The 15648-nt window shown below is 42.1% G+C and overlaps 2 protein-coding genes across 3 annotated transcripts; one reads left to right on the top strand and one right to left on the bottom strand.

Moving 5' to 3' along the window:
- Positions 1-57: 57 nt before the first annotated feature.
- si:dkeyp-68b7.12 (rho GTPase-activating protein 30) lies at positions 58-15530 on the top strand. Of its 2 annotated transcripts, none has more exons than XM_051069835.1 (14): positions 58-139; positions 6209-6602; positions 8104-8206; positions 8304-8448; positions 8689-8771; positions 9339-9446; positions 9582-9700; positions 9798-9972; positions 10149-10246; positions 10539-10610; positions 10732-11493; positions 11698-11891; positions 12037-12650; positions 13266-15530. In XM_051069835.1, exons 2-14 carry the CDS (start codon positions 6515-6517, stop codon positions 14683-14685), a joined length of 3981 nt encoding a protein of 1326 aa, XP_050925792.1. In that variant the 5' UTR covers positions 58-139; positions 6209-6514; the 3' UTR covers positions 14686-15530. The 2 variants fall into 2 exon arrangements, with proteins under 2 accessions (XP_050925792.1, XP_018533662.1); XM_018678146.2 differs by lacking the exon at positions 58-139 and adding an exon at positions 5525-5640.
- si:ch211-155e24.3 (uncharacterized protein LOC100150696 homolog) lies at positions 317-3834 on the bottom strand. The gene is made up of 4 exons (XM_051069848.1): positions 3229-3834; positions 3031-3152; positions 2324-2423; positions 317-1909 (listed from the first exon to the last, which is right to left on the bottom strand). The coding sequence occupies exons 1-4, from the start codon at positions 3440-3442 to the stop codon at positions 942-944; spliced, it is 1404 nt and encodes a 467-aa protein (XP_050925805.1). The 5' UTR covers positions 3443-3834; the 3' UTR covers positions 317-941.
- Positions 15531-15648: the final 118 nt, after the last annotated feature.

Genomic DNA, 15648 nt, shown 5'->3' with positions numbered 1-15648 from the left:
TCATGAGTTTTGAACTAAATGTGAAACTTGTGCTTTCAGATTTGATTTGCAAGTTCTGACAGTGAAGTCATCACGTGACCAACTGGCATCAAAAGATCCAGATTTTCATCCTGATGAAGCGTCCAGGTGGTTTCTACAGGTAAGAAATATCACAACAGTCTACTTAGTACATTGTGGTACCTCAAATTAACAAACACTGCAAGTCACAGAGCTTCTGTTTCTCTGAAAGATGCTGTGTGTATATATATATATATATCTATATATATCACCATGTGTTTGACCAAAGATCACAGTTATGGTACAATGTGACACTTGGTGTTTTTCCAAAGATATTTATACACAAGATATAATAGAAATGACATTAGTAACATTTATATGTTGACCAAAATAGTTGAGGTGCTCATTGTTGCTTTAACTCAGTTAAAACAGATGAGCTCTGCATCATTAAACAGTAATGGAGCCTTCAAAAACATTTCAAGGACCAAACCAGTGGTTTTGCGAACAATAGAGAAAATACTATGGCATTCATTTGAAAGTACACATGATTTGTAGTTAAAACCACTTTAAGCTTAATCAGGGCTTCAGTGATTAGTCGATTCATCAATTAATCAAACATTCTCAAATATGATCATTTGATACTTTTCTGTCACATGATAATAAACTGAACATCTTTGGGTTTTGGACTGTTGCTCAGACAAAACAAGACATCTGAGGATGTCACCATGGTCTGTTGGAGACAAGAATGGAAATGTTTTACTTTTTTCTGGCATTTTGAAGACAAAACAATTAATTGATTGATCAAAAAAAGTAAGATTAATCTACTACAACAGTTTTATCAATATTTTCCCAGCTCCAGTTAAAGACTTTGGAGTTGGAACTTGGAATGTTTCTTTAAGTTACCAAGCACAGCAATCAGATGTATAAAATAAACCAGTCTAAACTCAGTGTGCTGTTTTCTGATGAGACTTGAGGCTGGAGCGCTGAGTGAAGCACTTCCCGCACAGAGAGCACTCGTAGGGCTTCTCCCCGCTGTGGACCACCGCGTGTCTGATAAGGTTGCACTGTTTGGTGAAGCTCCGGCCGCACTGCAGGCAGCTGAATGGCTTCTCCCCCGTGTGACTCCTCAGGTGCTCTTTGAGCTGACTGAACCTCATGAAGCTTTTGTCGCAATATGTGCAGCTGAACCTCTTCTCACCAATGCTGGACCTCCATGGCGTCCGCATCCTCCTCGTGAGGCTGAAGCCGCTGCGGCTGTGCCCACAGAGGGAGGAGGCTGCTGGATTTGGAGCCATCAGATCCTCAACTGGGTTCCTCACAGGAGGTGCAGAGTCTCTGTACTGATGGTGCGAGTGCTGAGGAATCGAGCTTTGATCCACGGAGTTAATCTGGGATAACGCACTGTGTACCTCATCTGTCTGTGGTCTTTTACATCCAAACGTTCTGGTTCGTCTTTTCGCTCGTGCTGTATTCACCACAACAGAACACGATTTCCCTGCTGAGTGAATTCTGGGTACCATATCCTCTAAATGCAGGCCAGTGTGAGGTGTGAACACTGTGGGAATCTGCTCATACTGTTGCCCTGCATAGGAGAAGCTCGGATCACCAGCATCTCTGCACAGATTTGACGACCACAGCCGATTGTCCCCTTCCTCTGTCACAAATTTGTGGCCTGAACCGAGCGGAGCTGCGTTCTCATCGGGTTCTTCCTCTTTCTCGTGTTTCACAATGAGTTCTGTCCCACTTTGGTTTGTGTTCAGCTGCTGTTCTGTGAAAGTATCGTAGCCGTCTGTTGGGGAAACGAGAGATCCCGGGTCTGATGGGTCCTCAGCTGAGTGGTAAGGGTCTCCAAAGCTGTCAGTCTGGGCAGGTTGTGAGGCTTTGAAACACGGTGGCTGTTCAGCTCCACGGGCTAAAGACAACAAAGGAATTGCATATAAAACTAAGGCATTGGGTTCAGTTAGCTCATATCATTTTGGATTTGGCTCCAAATACTCAGATTCTTCAGAATTTGAGTCTAATGAATCTCCTATCAAATCTTTACATATTGTCCAAATCAAATCAAAACAAAACAAATTACTGGCTCGATGTTTTGGCTTTAACCACGGTTCCTCTGTGGATGGCAGTTTTTCCTGCCTATAGCTTTGAAATACTGTTGCGTGACGTGGTGAGATAGAGCAGTCTGAAACTCCTTTATGCAGCACTGTGTGAGAATGTGTGTGACTACAGCAGCAACGTGGGAAAAGGAAGTTTCTGTGTATATCTGAAACCCACTGTGACGTGTGTGTGTGTGTGTGTGTGTGTGTGTGTCAGTGCTCGCTCTCACTCAGTTTGTCCTCTGGGTCATTCTTCCACATGTCCTCCTCTGCACACTCCTCTTTGATCTGTACATGTTCAGCTTCATTAGCAGGCTCCGTGTCTGCACACTGCAACATCAGGCTCAACATTAATACAACAACACACATCATGGAGTCAGATTATTACACAAACACATGCAAGAAAACCCATCTACACTGAGTTTACATCTGTGCACAATACACCGACCCTATGTATGATGATTAAATGGAACATACACGTTTTTATAGTTTAGAAATGAATAATTGATTAGTTCATTAATCAATAATGTATCAAATAGTAAATAATCTGCAACTATTTTAATAATCAAGTCATTGAGTCATTTTTTTAAAGCAAAACTAGAGAGAAAAAACTGAATATTTGCTGATTTTAGCCTCTGAGCAGAGAAATGTCTGCTTTTCTTTGTTACACATCATCATAACCTGAATATTTGAGGGGTGGGTTGGACTTTTGGTCGAACAAAACAAGATATTTGCTAATATCTGCTTCTCAAATGTGATGATTTACTATCTAACGTATATTGGATTGGATTTTGGTTTGTCAGACAAAACGAGCGATTTGACATAATCTCAGGCTCTGGTAAACTCTTATCTGGCATTTTATTGACTGAATGAGCAACAGATTAATCGCAGAGGCAGATTATTATACAATCAAAATAAAACGATGCAGCATTCATACCTGCTGGGGTTGATTTTGAGCCTCGGCATCCATCTGTCTGACCCAGTCTGCGCTCTGTCTCTCCTTATTCAACAATACTTTGACTAAAGGAGAAAATCTCTCACCTGCTGGAGGATAAAACACTGAGGGAGAAGAACACCGCGTTTTAAAAGCAGAACTATTTGAGAAATTAAATTCTCATGCTGCCAGTCTACTCACCTTTCCTCCTGGCTCTCATCCGGGTCCTCCTCAGCTCTGCCTCCATCACCTCACACTTGCTCTTCAGCAGGTCGATGTCCCGCCGGCTCTGGCTCACCTCCAGCCGGAGCACCGCGCAGCTGTCATCCACACGCCGGTTTATCTCCGCCACAGCCGCCTTGGCCAGGACCTCCATGACGGACAGTAGCTGGCTCTGGAAGCTGCAGTTCTCCATCTTGCAATAACTTCAGCCTTTTAATTCAAATGCCAATAAATATATTATCCTGTGCACACGCCTGTGTGTGGCTCACTTTCAGGATGAGTGTATACAAATTGCTGGTCAGAGTGTAGTATCCATCATCATTTGGGAGTGGAAGATGTGTGTGTCCTGTTAATTTCTTCCGCGGATGGCACGGAGAGCTCGTCGTTCGTTTTTAATATCCTTGCGGTTCGTACGGGCGGTGTCACTCCTTCACTAGTTGCCCGCGTCAATTATAATGAACCATTTTTCACTGACGTTTCTTAACATCTTCTGCCATTTGAGCTGAATACAGAATGAGAAATGTTTATGTGCCTTTCTAAAACGTTTGCCGGATTGTTAGCTCCGCGTTATTTCCGCCATTATGGGACGTGCAGGGACATAAAAGGAGGTTACCACAGCCGCTTCCTTCGTAGCCACAGGTGACATGGTGTTACCGTAAATATTGGATTACATGTGCACTGTCGAAAACTTGCTTTGCCGGGTGAATCCAGGTGGTTTAAAACACTGTGCTTTTAATACAACATCTAATGAATGGTTTATAACAGCTGTAACTGTAAACAGATGGAAGGAACCCTAAAAAGTTTATTAATGGATAGTATTTGTCAACAACTGACTTTTCTTTTAAGACCCTCTGAAAAAACTTGAAATATATGGACTAAAATCAACGTATTAACAAATTAGGAAGTCTAGACCTCATGGCTCATTAACAAGCGTGAAACCCACGAACACGTATTAATGGTTTACCAATAATTATATCTCTATTATTGCCAAACATTAGTATAAACACTAGCAAAATGTATTTACAGAACCCGATCAACTGTTAAGCCATTAGGTACAATGTGTAAAACTTTTATAAAGGAGGCCTTTCAAGACAGTGGTACCAGGTGTTACAGCAGCTCAAGAAAGAACATTAAGGTACAGGAAGTTAGAAAGCTGTAGCCCACAGATGCAGATAAGTAGAGGAAAATAAATGATTAGCATACAGCAGCAATTACTTTCATTGGTACATCTGCAAATCTGTCCTGTTATTATATACTGTTCACCTTGCTTGATAAACTCTAATCTCAGTAAACTGAAACTCAGAATCATTACAGTACTTTATAATAACAGGCTGTTGTATAGATAGATATGGCCTCAAACTACCACACTAGGCTATAATACACTGAACAGCATCAAAAAACTACAACAACATTGAAATGTTACAATAATTTGTCATTATTAAATGTGATATTACATTGTATCCAGATGCTTACACATATCCAGGCATTCATTGCTTATTTCATATTACAGAAAGTGCTAATCTAGACACAGATACAGATTACACTGGTAACCGGTGGTATGCTAGTGGTATTTTTCATTCTTACGTACTCTTTTACGGTCAGTGTTATGTGATTCTTTGTGGTTGTGTGTGGCATTAAATGGAAGGCCTTTTTTTGTCTTTCTTATTTGTACTCTGTGAAGAAACTCCTGATAATTTTGATGTAGTCATATTGTCTGCAGCTCTTTGTGCTAATTTTGTAGTACTCTGTGTTGCTCTTTGCAGTACATTCAAGTCATTGTGGCTCAGTACTGTGTGATACTGTTTAGTAATCTGTGGTTATTTGTGATTTATTTTTGGTAGTTTTAGTTTCTGTTGTGTTATGGTATCTTGAGTCTTTGTGATAATTAGCATGGTAGCAATGTTTTGTAGCAGTTTGATGTCATTTCTGTTATGTACTGTGACTGTTTGCATTGGTACTTTCTGAGTCTTTGAGGTGTGGTAGTTTGTGGTACTTTACGTGCTTTAGTTTGCAGTAATCAGCAGTGGTACGTAGCATACATGTACAACTGACACAGTGAAGAGGAAATGGGCCTAACAAATTTGCCTTGTCTCTACAGTTGAACTGACTGATATGTACATTTACTGTCCTTCTTTTTCTGTCGGGGTGAGTAGCACATATGGAGCTTGGCCTCCACTGAGACAAACATAGCATGTAAAGGGAAATAGATGCACTGTACAGATACACTGAACTGATTTCCCTACTCAGTCAGCAGAGGCGGAGAAACTGTGGGCCACATACAGAGAGAAAGCACAAGAGAAGGAGAGACACTCAGGAAGTTAACAGGGGAAGTTTAGTGGTTTCTTGCGTCATCGTTTTATGCTGCTTCTTGCGTGCCGATGCAGAGTGAAGGTAGGAACACTCGTATTCGCTTTTTAACTTGTTTATTTTCTCAACTATCTACACCAAAATTCTTTACCAAAAGAGGACAGATAGGGGGGGATGGAGGACAAAAGGAGAGCAGTGGCAGGTGTCAGGACGATGGAGGGGATGGGGAGCGAGTTTGAATGTCTGTATGAGTCTATATGTTCAGGCTTAAACAGCGCTCTACTTCCGCTGTAGTGAAAAAGGGGCCGCAATGGCTATGACATGCGGACAAGGAGGACAGACCGGGACTGTAATGAGCTCAGTCCTCAGGCAGGAGCTGAGATTGGAGGTTTAGATGGGTCCACCAGTCCAGAGAGACATTATGGCGTGACTGGAGTGAAACATTCAGAGGCTCACTTCACTGAATAGGAGAAGTACAGAGGCAAGGGTGTGGCCTTTCATTCGAAAATAAATTGAGTGCATCGGGGGGAAGTGGAGAGCCACATATGCACACTGAGGATTCAGTGCCATTTGTTGTTTGATTTTGGGGGAGATTGTTCTCTGCAACAGTGTCTGTGCAAAGAAACGTTAGTGTTATTTCTGCTTTTTGCAGGGTGGAAGATAAACCAAAATATGTCCTAACACTCCAGCTTTAACATATGAACTCCAAAGCAACGCAGCTTTCAGAGGAAGCAACCTGCACCCAACAACATGCACTGAAGCAAAGGAAACAAAAGCAGCAGCAGCACAGTCAAATCTCTGAAATGTGCACCACCTCTACAAAGTCATTGTCACATTAACCGAGTTGGTCAACACATCCAGCAGCCACGCAGAGAGAGTCAGAGAGTTGATCTGACGGTCACTAACTGAGCAGCTCGGGCCGGTCTGAATGTGAGGTGAAAACAACAGACAGGAAAATATGCGAAGAGTTCGGAGAAGAGGAGGGAACAAAGAGAAGGTGTTTGGATGTGATCTGCTCGAGCACCTGACTGCCTCCTGTCAAGAGGGTAAGTACACGGCCCCCATTCCTGTAACCATGACAGACATTACAGCACACACTAAACACCATCCTGTACAGATAAATAACCATACACGTACAGTTAACCACAGGCATGAGTTACCATACGATGTCCAGATAACAATTTGTGTTTAGATATACTGTATATCCTGATTAATATGGTAGAACAGAGGTGTTACCCAACATGTTTTTGTGAATATTTAGTTACATCCTCTAAAACATCGACCTACAGCTGGCAACTTTTTGATAGCTGTTATTTGGTCAGAATTTTTGCCATGTTTTTAAAATACTTAGTTTCTAATTTTGCAGTGACCAGACAGACATGATGACAAAAAAAAAATACTTGCCTATGTCTTTTTTAAAGTACATGGTATTTATTTGTCAAGACTCACAGCATTCACAACCAGGTCTACTCAAAGAGTTTTCACTACTGGTCATTTTATATTGTGAGCCTTGTGAGTACTGCTGTGTCATTTCTCCCAGGAGTCTATGTACTATTCAACTGTCCACTGTGACATCTCATATCCTTTGAGAGTGGATTTTGCTTTTTCTTTTTCCTTTAGATAGACACAAAACTATGAGTCTGTATTCTTACCAGTGTCTCTGTGAACCTGTACCTAGGTGCAGAGGTGCTTCAGGCTAAATGCTAAATTCAGCATGCTAATATGCTCAGAATGACAATGCAAACATGCTAATGTTTAGCAGGTTTAACCTTCACCTGGTGGAAATGTCATTACTTCTGCGGTTAAACCAAAGTCTTGTACATGATAAAATTTTGACCTGATGGTGGCATAACATGTAAAAGTCAGAGGATCACCAAAGTTACTACAATTCATACTGAGGCAGGACCTGAATGTTTGTACTAATCCATCCAGTAGCACAAACAGAAACATCGTGGTGGTGGTAGAGGAAAAGTCAGAGGATCAGTTCATCCTCTGTGGACCATGAATGTCTGCACAAATATTTCATGGCCATCCTTTAAATCACGTTTAATTTCCATACTATATAAACACAATTATGTATTTTGTCTTACATGATTTTGATACTGTACTTGTGGTAATTTGGTCCTAAATATATTCTGTATATATTTGACAATCATTACAAGGTACACATATCTATAAATTATTTACAGGTGCTGTTTAACAATAATGTGTGCAAAAGAACTAAATATACCTGTGCACAGCTATGTTGTCTCTAATGCTTCTTTTATTCTACATGAATGTGACCTTTTCAGCCATGATTCTACAGGTGTCCATTTAGAACAAAAGAAAAATTAGGAAGGAGACAGCAGTGTGAGGGTTTTTTTCTGTCTTTTTGTTTATGACATATTTCCCAAAAAGAAAACACATATGTCGTCCTGGACTCCAACACTTGAAACATACAGACAAAACACATGAAATCTGACAGTATGTTTATGTTCAAAGTTTATAAATATTTTGTATTATTGATATATTCTTATTCAGGTCATTAATTTGAATCATTTAACACAGTTCCTCAGGTCTTGCGATGCTGCAGTGAGTTTGTTGAGCATCATGGAATCGTGGATGGAATCTACAGGTTGTCTGGAGTGTCATCCAACATACAGAAACTAAGGTGAGATGTGTGTGTGTGAGTGCATCTGTAAACATACACTCTACTAAGTTTTAATTGGTGTGTGCTCTAAAATGAACTCCTGCTTGTCTACAACCAGGGGTGAGTTTGAGAGCGACGGGAATCCAGACCTGAACAAGGATGTGTATCTGCAGGACATCCACTGCGTCAGCTCTCTGTGTAAAGCTTATTTCAGAGAGCTGCCGAACCCTCTGCTCACATACCAGCTGTATGACAAGTTTGCTGTGAGTTGCTCAGACACACAGTCATTTCACACAATTTCCCCTCTCCTGTATGTTCATGGAGTGTTTTGGAATGATCACAAAGGTATAAAGTACCTCATCTGCAAATAAAGTATGGCATATATATATATATATTAGAATAAGTCCAGATCGACAGAAGAATTAATAGTGCCATATTTCAACAAATAGATAGATAGAGATATGTTGTCTTATCATATTAATTCAAACACATCTGTGTTACAGGAGGCTGTGGCCATCCAGTTGGAAGAGGAGAGGCTGGTAAAGATCAGAGATGTTCTTAAAGAGCTGCCGACACCACATTACAGGTACAGTCTTGTGCTGCAAACTGAGCACCTCTTTTACTAACCTCATGTAGTTTTCCAACTAAACTTCCCTGAATAAGCAGGTGATGGTTAATATTTCTCTGCTTTCATACCACACAGAAGACATCCAAACATTTTAGTTCTATCATCTCACTTCAAAGTCAGAGAGAAATAGGAAAAGGCTGGAGATTGAGAATTGTACTATCGCTTCGGATGACATACCCACAGAGATGCACATTAGACGTCAGACTCCCACCCTGGAAAACTCTGAATGAGCCCGTTGTTTTTGAAAGGAAATTTAGGAGCTTGAGCTCGATGTTTTCCTCAGTGGAGACTAAAAACATCTGAAGGAGCTGAATATTGGACTAACAGTCAACAGGTGGCTAGACACACACTCCAAATGAATGATGATGTTTCTCTGCGTCTGCTGGATGTTTAAAGAAGCTAGTGTTTGCTAACAAGTGTGCCATCAACATAAAACAGTGTTTGGTTCACAGCTTGTTTCTGCTGCCCCCAGGTGGGGAAAAAATGAGTTATTGCATGTTTAGATCTTCACCTTCTTTCCTGCAGGACTCTAGAGTTCCTGATGCGTCATCTTGTCAGAATGGCCTCATATTCCTCAGAGACCAACATGCACGCCAGAAACCTGGCCATCGTCTGGGCCCCCAATCTGCTCAGGTGAGCTTTCTTTCTCTCTTTAATAGTTTCCCTCTGTTACTCTACAGTATTCATTCACTCACCTATGTCCATCCTGTCACCTTCCCTTCCAACTGCCACTCAATCAATCAATAATCAGTCAATCTGTATGTTCAGGTCAAAGGACATTGAGGCGACTGGGTTTAACGGTACAGCAGCCTTCATGGAGGTCAGGGTTCAGTCCATTGTAGTGGAGTTCATCCTCACACACGTCCCTCAGCTGTTTCCTGAACAAGGTTAGAGCACACACACATACATATGCATGAACAAGCACACACACACACACATACACAGACCAACCTACACTTACCTCTGTTTCATCTCTTTCTTCAGATGTATCAGGTGAGAGGAGGAAGTCCCTCCCCTCCCCATGTGCTGCGTCCAGTCAGGATGAAGCATTTTTCAAGTCAGTTCCCAATCAGCCTGTCACCAACTTTGGGAACATCAGTCCAGGAGACGGTCCTCTGCGCATAAGACCCTACCATGCTATCATTGAAGGCACAGACAAGTGAGCAGACCATCTACCCTTTACCCTTTGACCATGCAGGCAGGATGTCATGATATCGATATTGTAATTGGATCTCAGAAAACATGTTTCTGAGTTTCCTTGGTGGGATTCAGGTTGACTATTATATTCTTCATATAAACCATTTCCCTGTGAATGCCTGTGTCTTTCCACCTCAGGAGGAAAGGATCACTCAAGGGCAGGAAGTGGATGTCCATATTCAACATCGGGGGACGATTTCCTGACCCACGGCGAAGGCACAAACACTCAGCTAAAGGTACAAAACCTTCTTGTGAAAATTAGTTGTCATAATAACTCCCACCATGGATCCTTTTTCTTTTTCCAATAATAGTTTTGTGTTTGTAGTCCTGTGTTCACTATTTCATTGTGTTGTATGGAATAATGTTTAATATATACATGTAACTGATGAAACAAGGAAGATTTTTCAACTTCTTAGCAGAAGAGGAAAATGATATAATGTTTTAAAAATGGTCATACAATACATATTCTAACTTACTAGCTTCTCTCTTGTGCCATTAATTTATAATTACCTTAATTTTGTTTTTCAGAGAAAGAAAATCATTCTCTGAGGCCGGCAAGAAGCATGGACTCCCTCAGCACCCCGTCATATCCAAATGAAGGTGCTGCTCTTCTCACACAAAACAAATCAGTCAAAGTTTTAAAAATTGTTTTAAAAAAACAGGTGCATTTTCAAAAATCAGAAGTCTGTGCCACAGGTCTTATCTCTCTATTATATTCCAGGCTCCAGACATCCAGGCCAGCGCCCTCCCTCCACCAACATGTCTCCCGTCATCATCCCTGCCCCCCAGTCAAGCCCAGAAGTTGCAGCATCTCCCGGTGCATTAGGTGGCAGTGAATACGCCGTGACATACCGCAGGGGAACAGGGTTAGTAAGTGGGGGTGCAGGGACCCAGGGCACCTACACTGCTCTTGACCCTGATGGTTTAGGGGTCACAGGCAATGAGGTTCTTCAGTCCAGGTCCCCGGGACTCTCCACTAAAGCAGGACGAAGAGCAGCCATGCACATCACAGGGCCCACCATGGTTACTGTGCCACTACATATCACCTCTAACCTGGCATTAGGGGTGCTGCAGGGGGGCGGGAGTGACAGGATCATCCATCGTGGTAGGGATAAGGATGGAGGGGACAGGGTGGAAGGTAAAGAGGAAGGAGACAGGGTGGAGAGGAAGGAAAGCAGGGAGATGGAGGTGAAGGTGGAGGAAAGCAGAAAGGTCAAGGAAACGGAGAAAGACAGGGAAGGAGTTGTGGATGTGGAAGGGAATAGAGTGGTGGCAGATGGTGTTGGCAAGGAAAAGGGTGAAGGAGCAAAAGAGGAAGAGAAGAAGGAAGAGGAGGTGAGAGATGACTCTGGATGGAACCAAGAGCTGGTGATGGGAGATCCAGCTGTGCCCAGAGAGCAACGAACCACAAGCTTCAACTCCAACAGAGATGATGAAGATGCTGAAAATAACGACCAGTATATTGAAGACAGTGAATACATGGGTAATTCCTCCTAAACATTTGTAACTCTTCCTCCAGAGAGTTACAAATGTTTATCTTATATTTTCCTCCATATCTAACGTGACCATGAACTGGTTTCTTTTAACGAAGCATTCTCAGAATTTGAGTTCATTCTGTTGCAAGTGCAGTTCAACATGTAATGTTAACTAACATTAGCTCATCTCTAATCCTGTATTTCATCCACAGAAATGAAAGGGATGGAACCAGCTGATCGTCAGCCTAGAGATGTCAGTGTGTTTGATGGTTCTGACGTCCTCAACTCAACTGAAGTAGGAGGGGACGACCAGGAGCTGTTTGGCTACGTTCAAGATAACTTTGAATTCCTGGACCAGATGGACTGCAGCGTCATGGACCACATGGACTGCAGCGTCTCCTATCAGGTTAGTGTTGTTTTCTCTCTCCACACTATTTATTTGAGAAATTCCAACCTAGTTACAGTTGTTCAGTACATTTTTGTGTAACTTTTTCCCACATGACGCTCTCATGAAAAACATTTTCTTTCCACTTCCTGTCCCTACTTGTCAGGTGAACGAGTTCTCCGTCGAACCTCCTGGTCACTCAGATGATGAGTATGAAGTCATGGTGCAAGCTCAGCCTCCCCATCATCCTGCAGAGGAACAGACACACCTGCAGCCGTCCCCCGAAATACACACCCTGAGTCAGAACGAGTTGAATCCCCACAGGCCGCTCAGCCTCGACCTTAACAGCCGACACACTAAATCCCTCAGCTTGCCTTATATGACGTCACCTGTCCACGGACCGGGGGAGTCTTGCTCTGAGGACGAGGATTTAGGGGACAACAGCGATGACGATGATTACAGCTGTGAGGAAGATGAGAACATGTTTTATAATAGCCTTCCCGCTGATATGTTTTTAAACAATTTGACCGGGCTTGAACTAGACACTGATGCACGACACCGTTGCAGCCTTGATAGACTCACTGTTGATCAATTAAAGAGCTCTGAAGGAAGAGAACATGAGACAATGCACTCTAAAGAAGCAACCACTGGAGACCAGGAGCAGGGAGAAGTGATGGATGCAGAAGATAAACAGGAACTGGAGGGAAAACAGATAATGAAAAATGAAAATGAAGATACACTTGATAAGCAGGGAGACCAACCAGAACAACATATGCAAAGGTGAAACTGATTCCCGCTTTACATTTGTTTACACAACACATCCGTATCTAACAGTTTAAAATGTGTGTAACAAACTTGTTATCAGCTAAGTTCATAACATTAACTCAATTATCCTGCCAGTTTTAATTAAGACGTATCTATCAAATAATGAATATATAGAATTATTATCTGACTTTTTTTAGCACATTGTTTTGGTACAGTTATTATGGCGTGCAACATTACTGCTTTGGCTCTCCCTCACCACTTTCATCCAGCTGCAGCTCTTTTCAAGGGAAGAGCTCTGATAAACTCACTGTGCACTACCTACTCATCACCAAATAGCTTTTAGTGGTTAAAGAGCCAGGTATTTTTCTAATAAACACTAATGTTGCTGGATATCTGCTTTAAGTGTAAATAGGCAACGGTATTAACATGTTGCCCATATAAACTTTTATGATCACAACTTTTAAAGGGAAAAATAACAGAAATGAAAATTTTAATTCATAAGCAATAATGTGACTCCAATCTTGTTCAGGTAAATTCAGTGAAATGTGATATTACAAACCTGTAAAGCTTCACCTGAAAAGCAGGATATCTTCTTCATCCCCTCTGTTTTTATTTGTCATCCATTTGCAGCGGAGCAGTGGAGGAAGATATCAACATCCTGGAAGATGTTCAAAGTGACAGCGAAAAGCCTCCTAGTCCAGAAGTGTCAGCAGACTGCTGTGTGGAGTTTCCACCGCCAAGCGACGAGAACATTGATGAATTAAGCACTATAGAGGTCGAGGAGGAGAAGGAAGTGGTTGATAATCCTCAAAGTGATTATCCGCCCTGTCACGCAGATTGTTGTGCTGCGCAGGAGATGGGTGACGTTTCATTAGAGGAGTCCAGAGAACATCCTAGAACCTGTGCTGGAGGGGATATAAAAGAGAGCCACAGTGATGAGGGAGAGAACAGCAGGGTATGCAAAGAGGTCGAGGAAATATGTCAAGAAATGTCTCTGGAAATAAAAGAAAGTGACGAGGTCATATTTGAAGATCCCACTGAAGAAAGCGAAGAAGGACTAGATGACAAAAAAGATGAAGGAAAGATGCAGGGAGATGGCAAAGAGCAGGATAGTGCAATCTGGGAGGAACTTGAGGAAGTTATATGTGATGTGATAGAGGGTGAGGAAAGTGAGCAGGGTGAGGGAGAGGGTGATGCTGGGCAGGGAGATGTAGAAAAAGTTGGAGACAGAGAAGAAGAAGAAACAAAGGTTTCAGGAAATAAAACAGTAGAAGTGGAGGAAGGAGGGACAAACAAGACAGAAGTTAGGATAGAGGTGGAGGAGGGATCGATGGAGACAACTGAAGAAAAGCTCACAGACCCAGACATTCAGCTAGAGTTTGAGGAAAGAGAGACTTGCATAGCAGAGACAAGTGAACTAGGAGACGCAATTCGAGGGGAGGATGCGGTCAGCGAAGAAGCACGGCATCATGACAGAGAAGAAGTGGTTTCAAAAGAGCCGGAAAAAGAGAACAATGACAAAGAGATAACTGATGAGCAACCTAGAACACAGCCAAGTGTAGGTAAACAACTAAAAGAGGCCAGGTCTACTATGAAAAAATCAAAGTGTGAGGAGAGTGACAGCGGCCCAGGAGGAGTAGATAGGAAGCTGGTTGTCTCCAAAAACCCGAAGATTTACCAGGTGAAAGCGGTGCCGGTTGTGCCTCCGAAGCCTCAGCACTGCAAAATCACCGCCCTGACCCTCCGGCAGCAGCAGCAGCAGAGGGAGAGACGAGAGGCGGACAGGGGGAGGGAGAGCACGCTGAGAGTCCCGACAGAGCAGGAAAAAGTTTGTGCGGCAGAGCAAGGGAGAGATGGAGGGGAGAGAGAGGGGGAGAGGAGGAGGGACGGGGATGAAGGCGTCACGAGGGACACAAACAGAAACAGTCCCCTCAGCATGTGTTTCGACGAGGCCGTTGCCATAGCAACCATGAGGCGAGAAAAAGAGAAAGAGTGCGAGAAGGAGAAGGAGAAGGAGAGGCAGAGGGACTGGGGAAGTGAAGTGCAGTGAGGATTTATTTTTATTTTGTCTGTACATTGATCTTAACTGATTTTTCTGTACAAACTATTTTTTCTAAATGTAGCATAAAAGGCTGTATTTTGTCTATATTGAATAGGGATTATATTTCAGTATAAATTACAGCAACAGTATTGTCTGCTACTAATGTTTAAGTAGTTTTTCTGTCACACGCAAACTTGCAGCCAGAAAACGAATAGGTTTTTTAAGTAATCTTATAAGGATTTTAACCTCTTTATTAGAACTGTAGAGAGCTGACAGGAAAATGAGTTGTGAGACATTCGGGGGCGATATGCAACAAAGGTCCCTGACCAGGGACCAGTTTTACGGTTATTGTCTTAAACTCCAAAGCCACAAGTACTCGTATAAACGAGTAACAGCAGGTGTAATACCTGCTATTAAGTTAAATAAAACATAGAAACTGAAAGCAAACACACAGTGAGGTGGGATTAACGGTGAAGTGCTGCTCCAACATGTTTATGAAATATTTCACAGATCGTCTGGATTAACTGCCATTTGTTAAACTCCGGACTTTCATAGTTTCTACACTCTAGGTCTGCAAAACAAAACATCCCACCGCTGGATAGTTTAATTTAGTTTAAAAGCAAAAGGATGAACCTCAAATCCAGCTCACCCCTGTTTGCACTTAGTCATCTAATTATACAATACTTTTTACATGAAGTATATGTATATACACAGTGTATGTACAAAGAAAAATCTGGCAAATATGTGGTTAAATGGTAGAGTTGAAGAGCAGATGAATGGAATGTATCATTTGAGATAAATGTAATGTGTGAAAAAGTATTTTGGATTATGTGAATAAAGAGAAGTTTCCAAGACGGCGCTGGTTCTTACCTAATAAAAAACATTTTCATGTGGTAAAACCCATGCATCACCACTGATGTTAACGAGAAGGACTGGAGAGACTGGTAGAGAAAAAAAAAAAAAAAATTTTTT

The sequence above is a fragment of the Lates calcarifer genome, linkage group LG4 (genome assembly GCF_001640805.2).
Source record: "Lates calcarifer isolate ASB-BC8 linkage group LG4, TLL_Latcal_v3, whole genome shotgun sequence".
Lineage (NCBI taxonomy): Eukaryota > Metazoa > Chordata > Actinopteri > Centropomidae > Lates > Lates calcarifer.
Note: the sequence above shows the minus strand (reverse complement) of the source record. Positions and strands in the feature narration are given on the sequence as shown.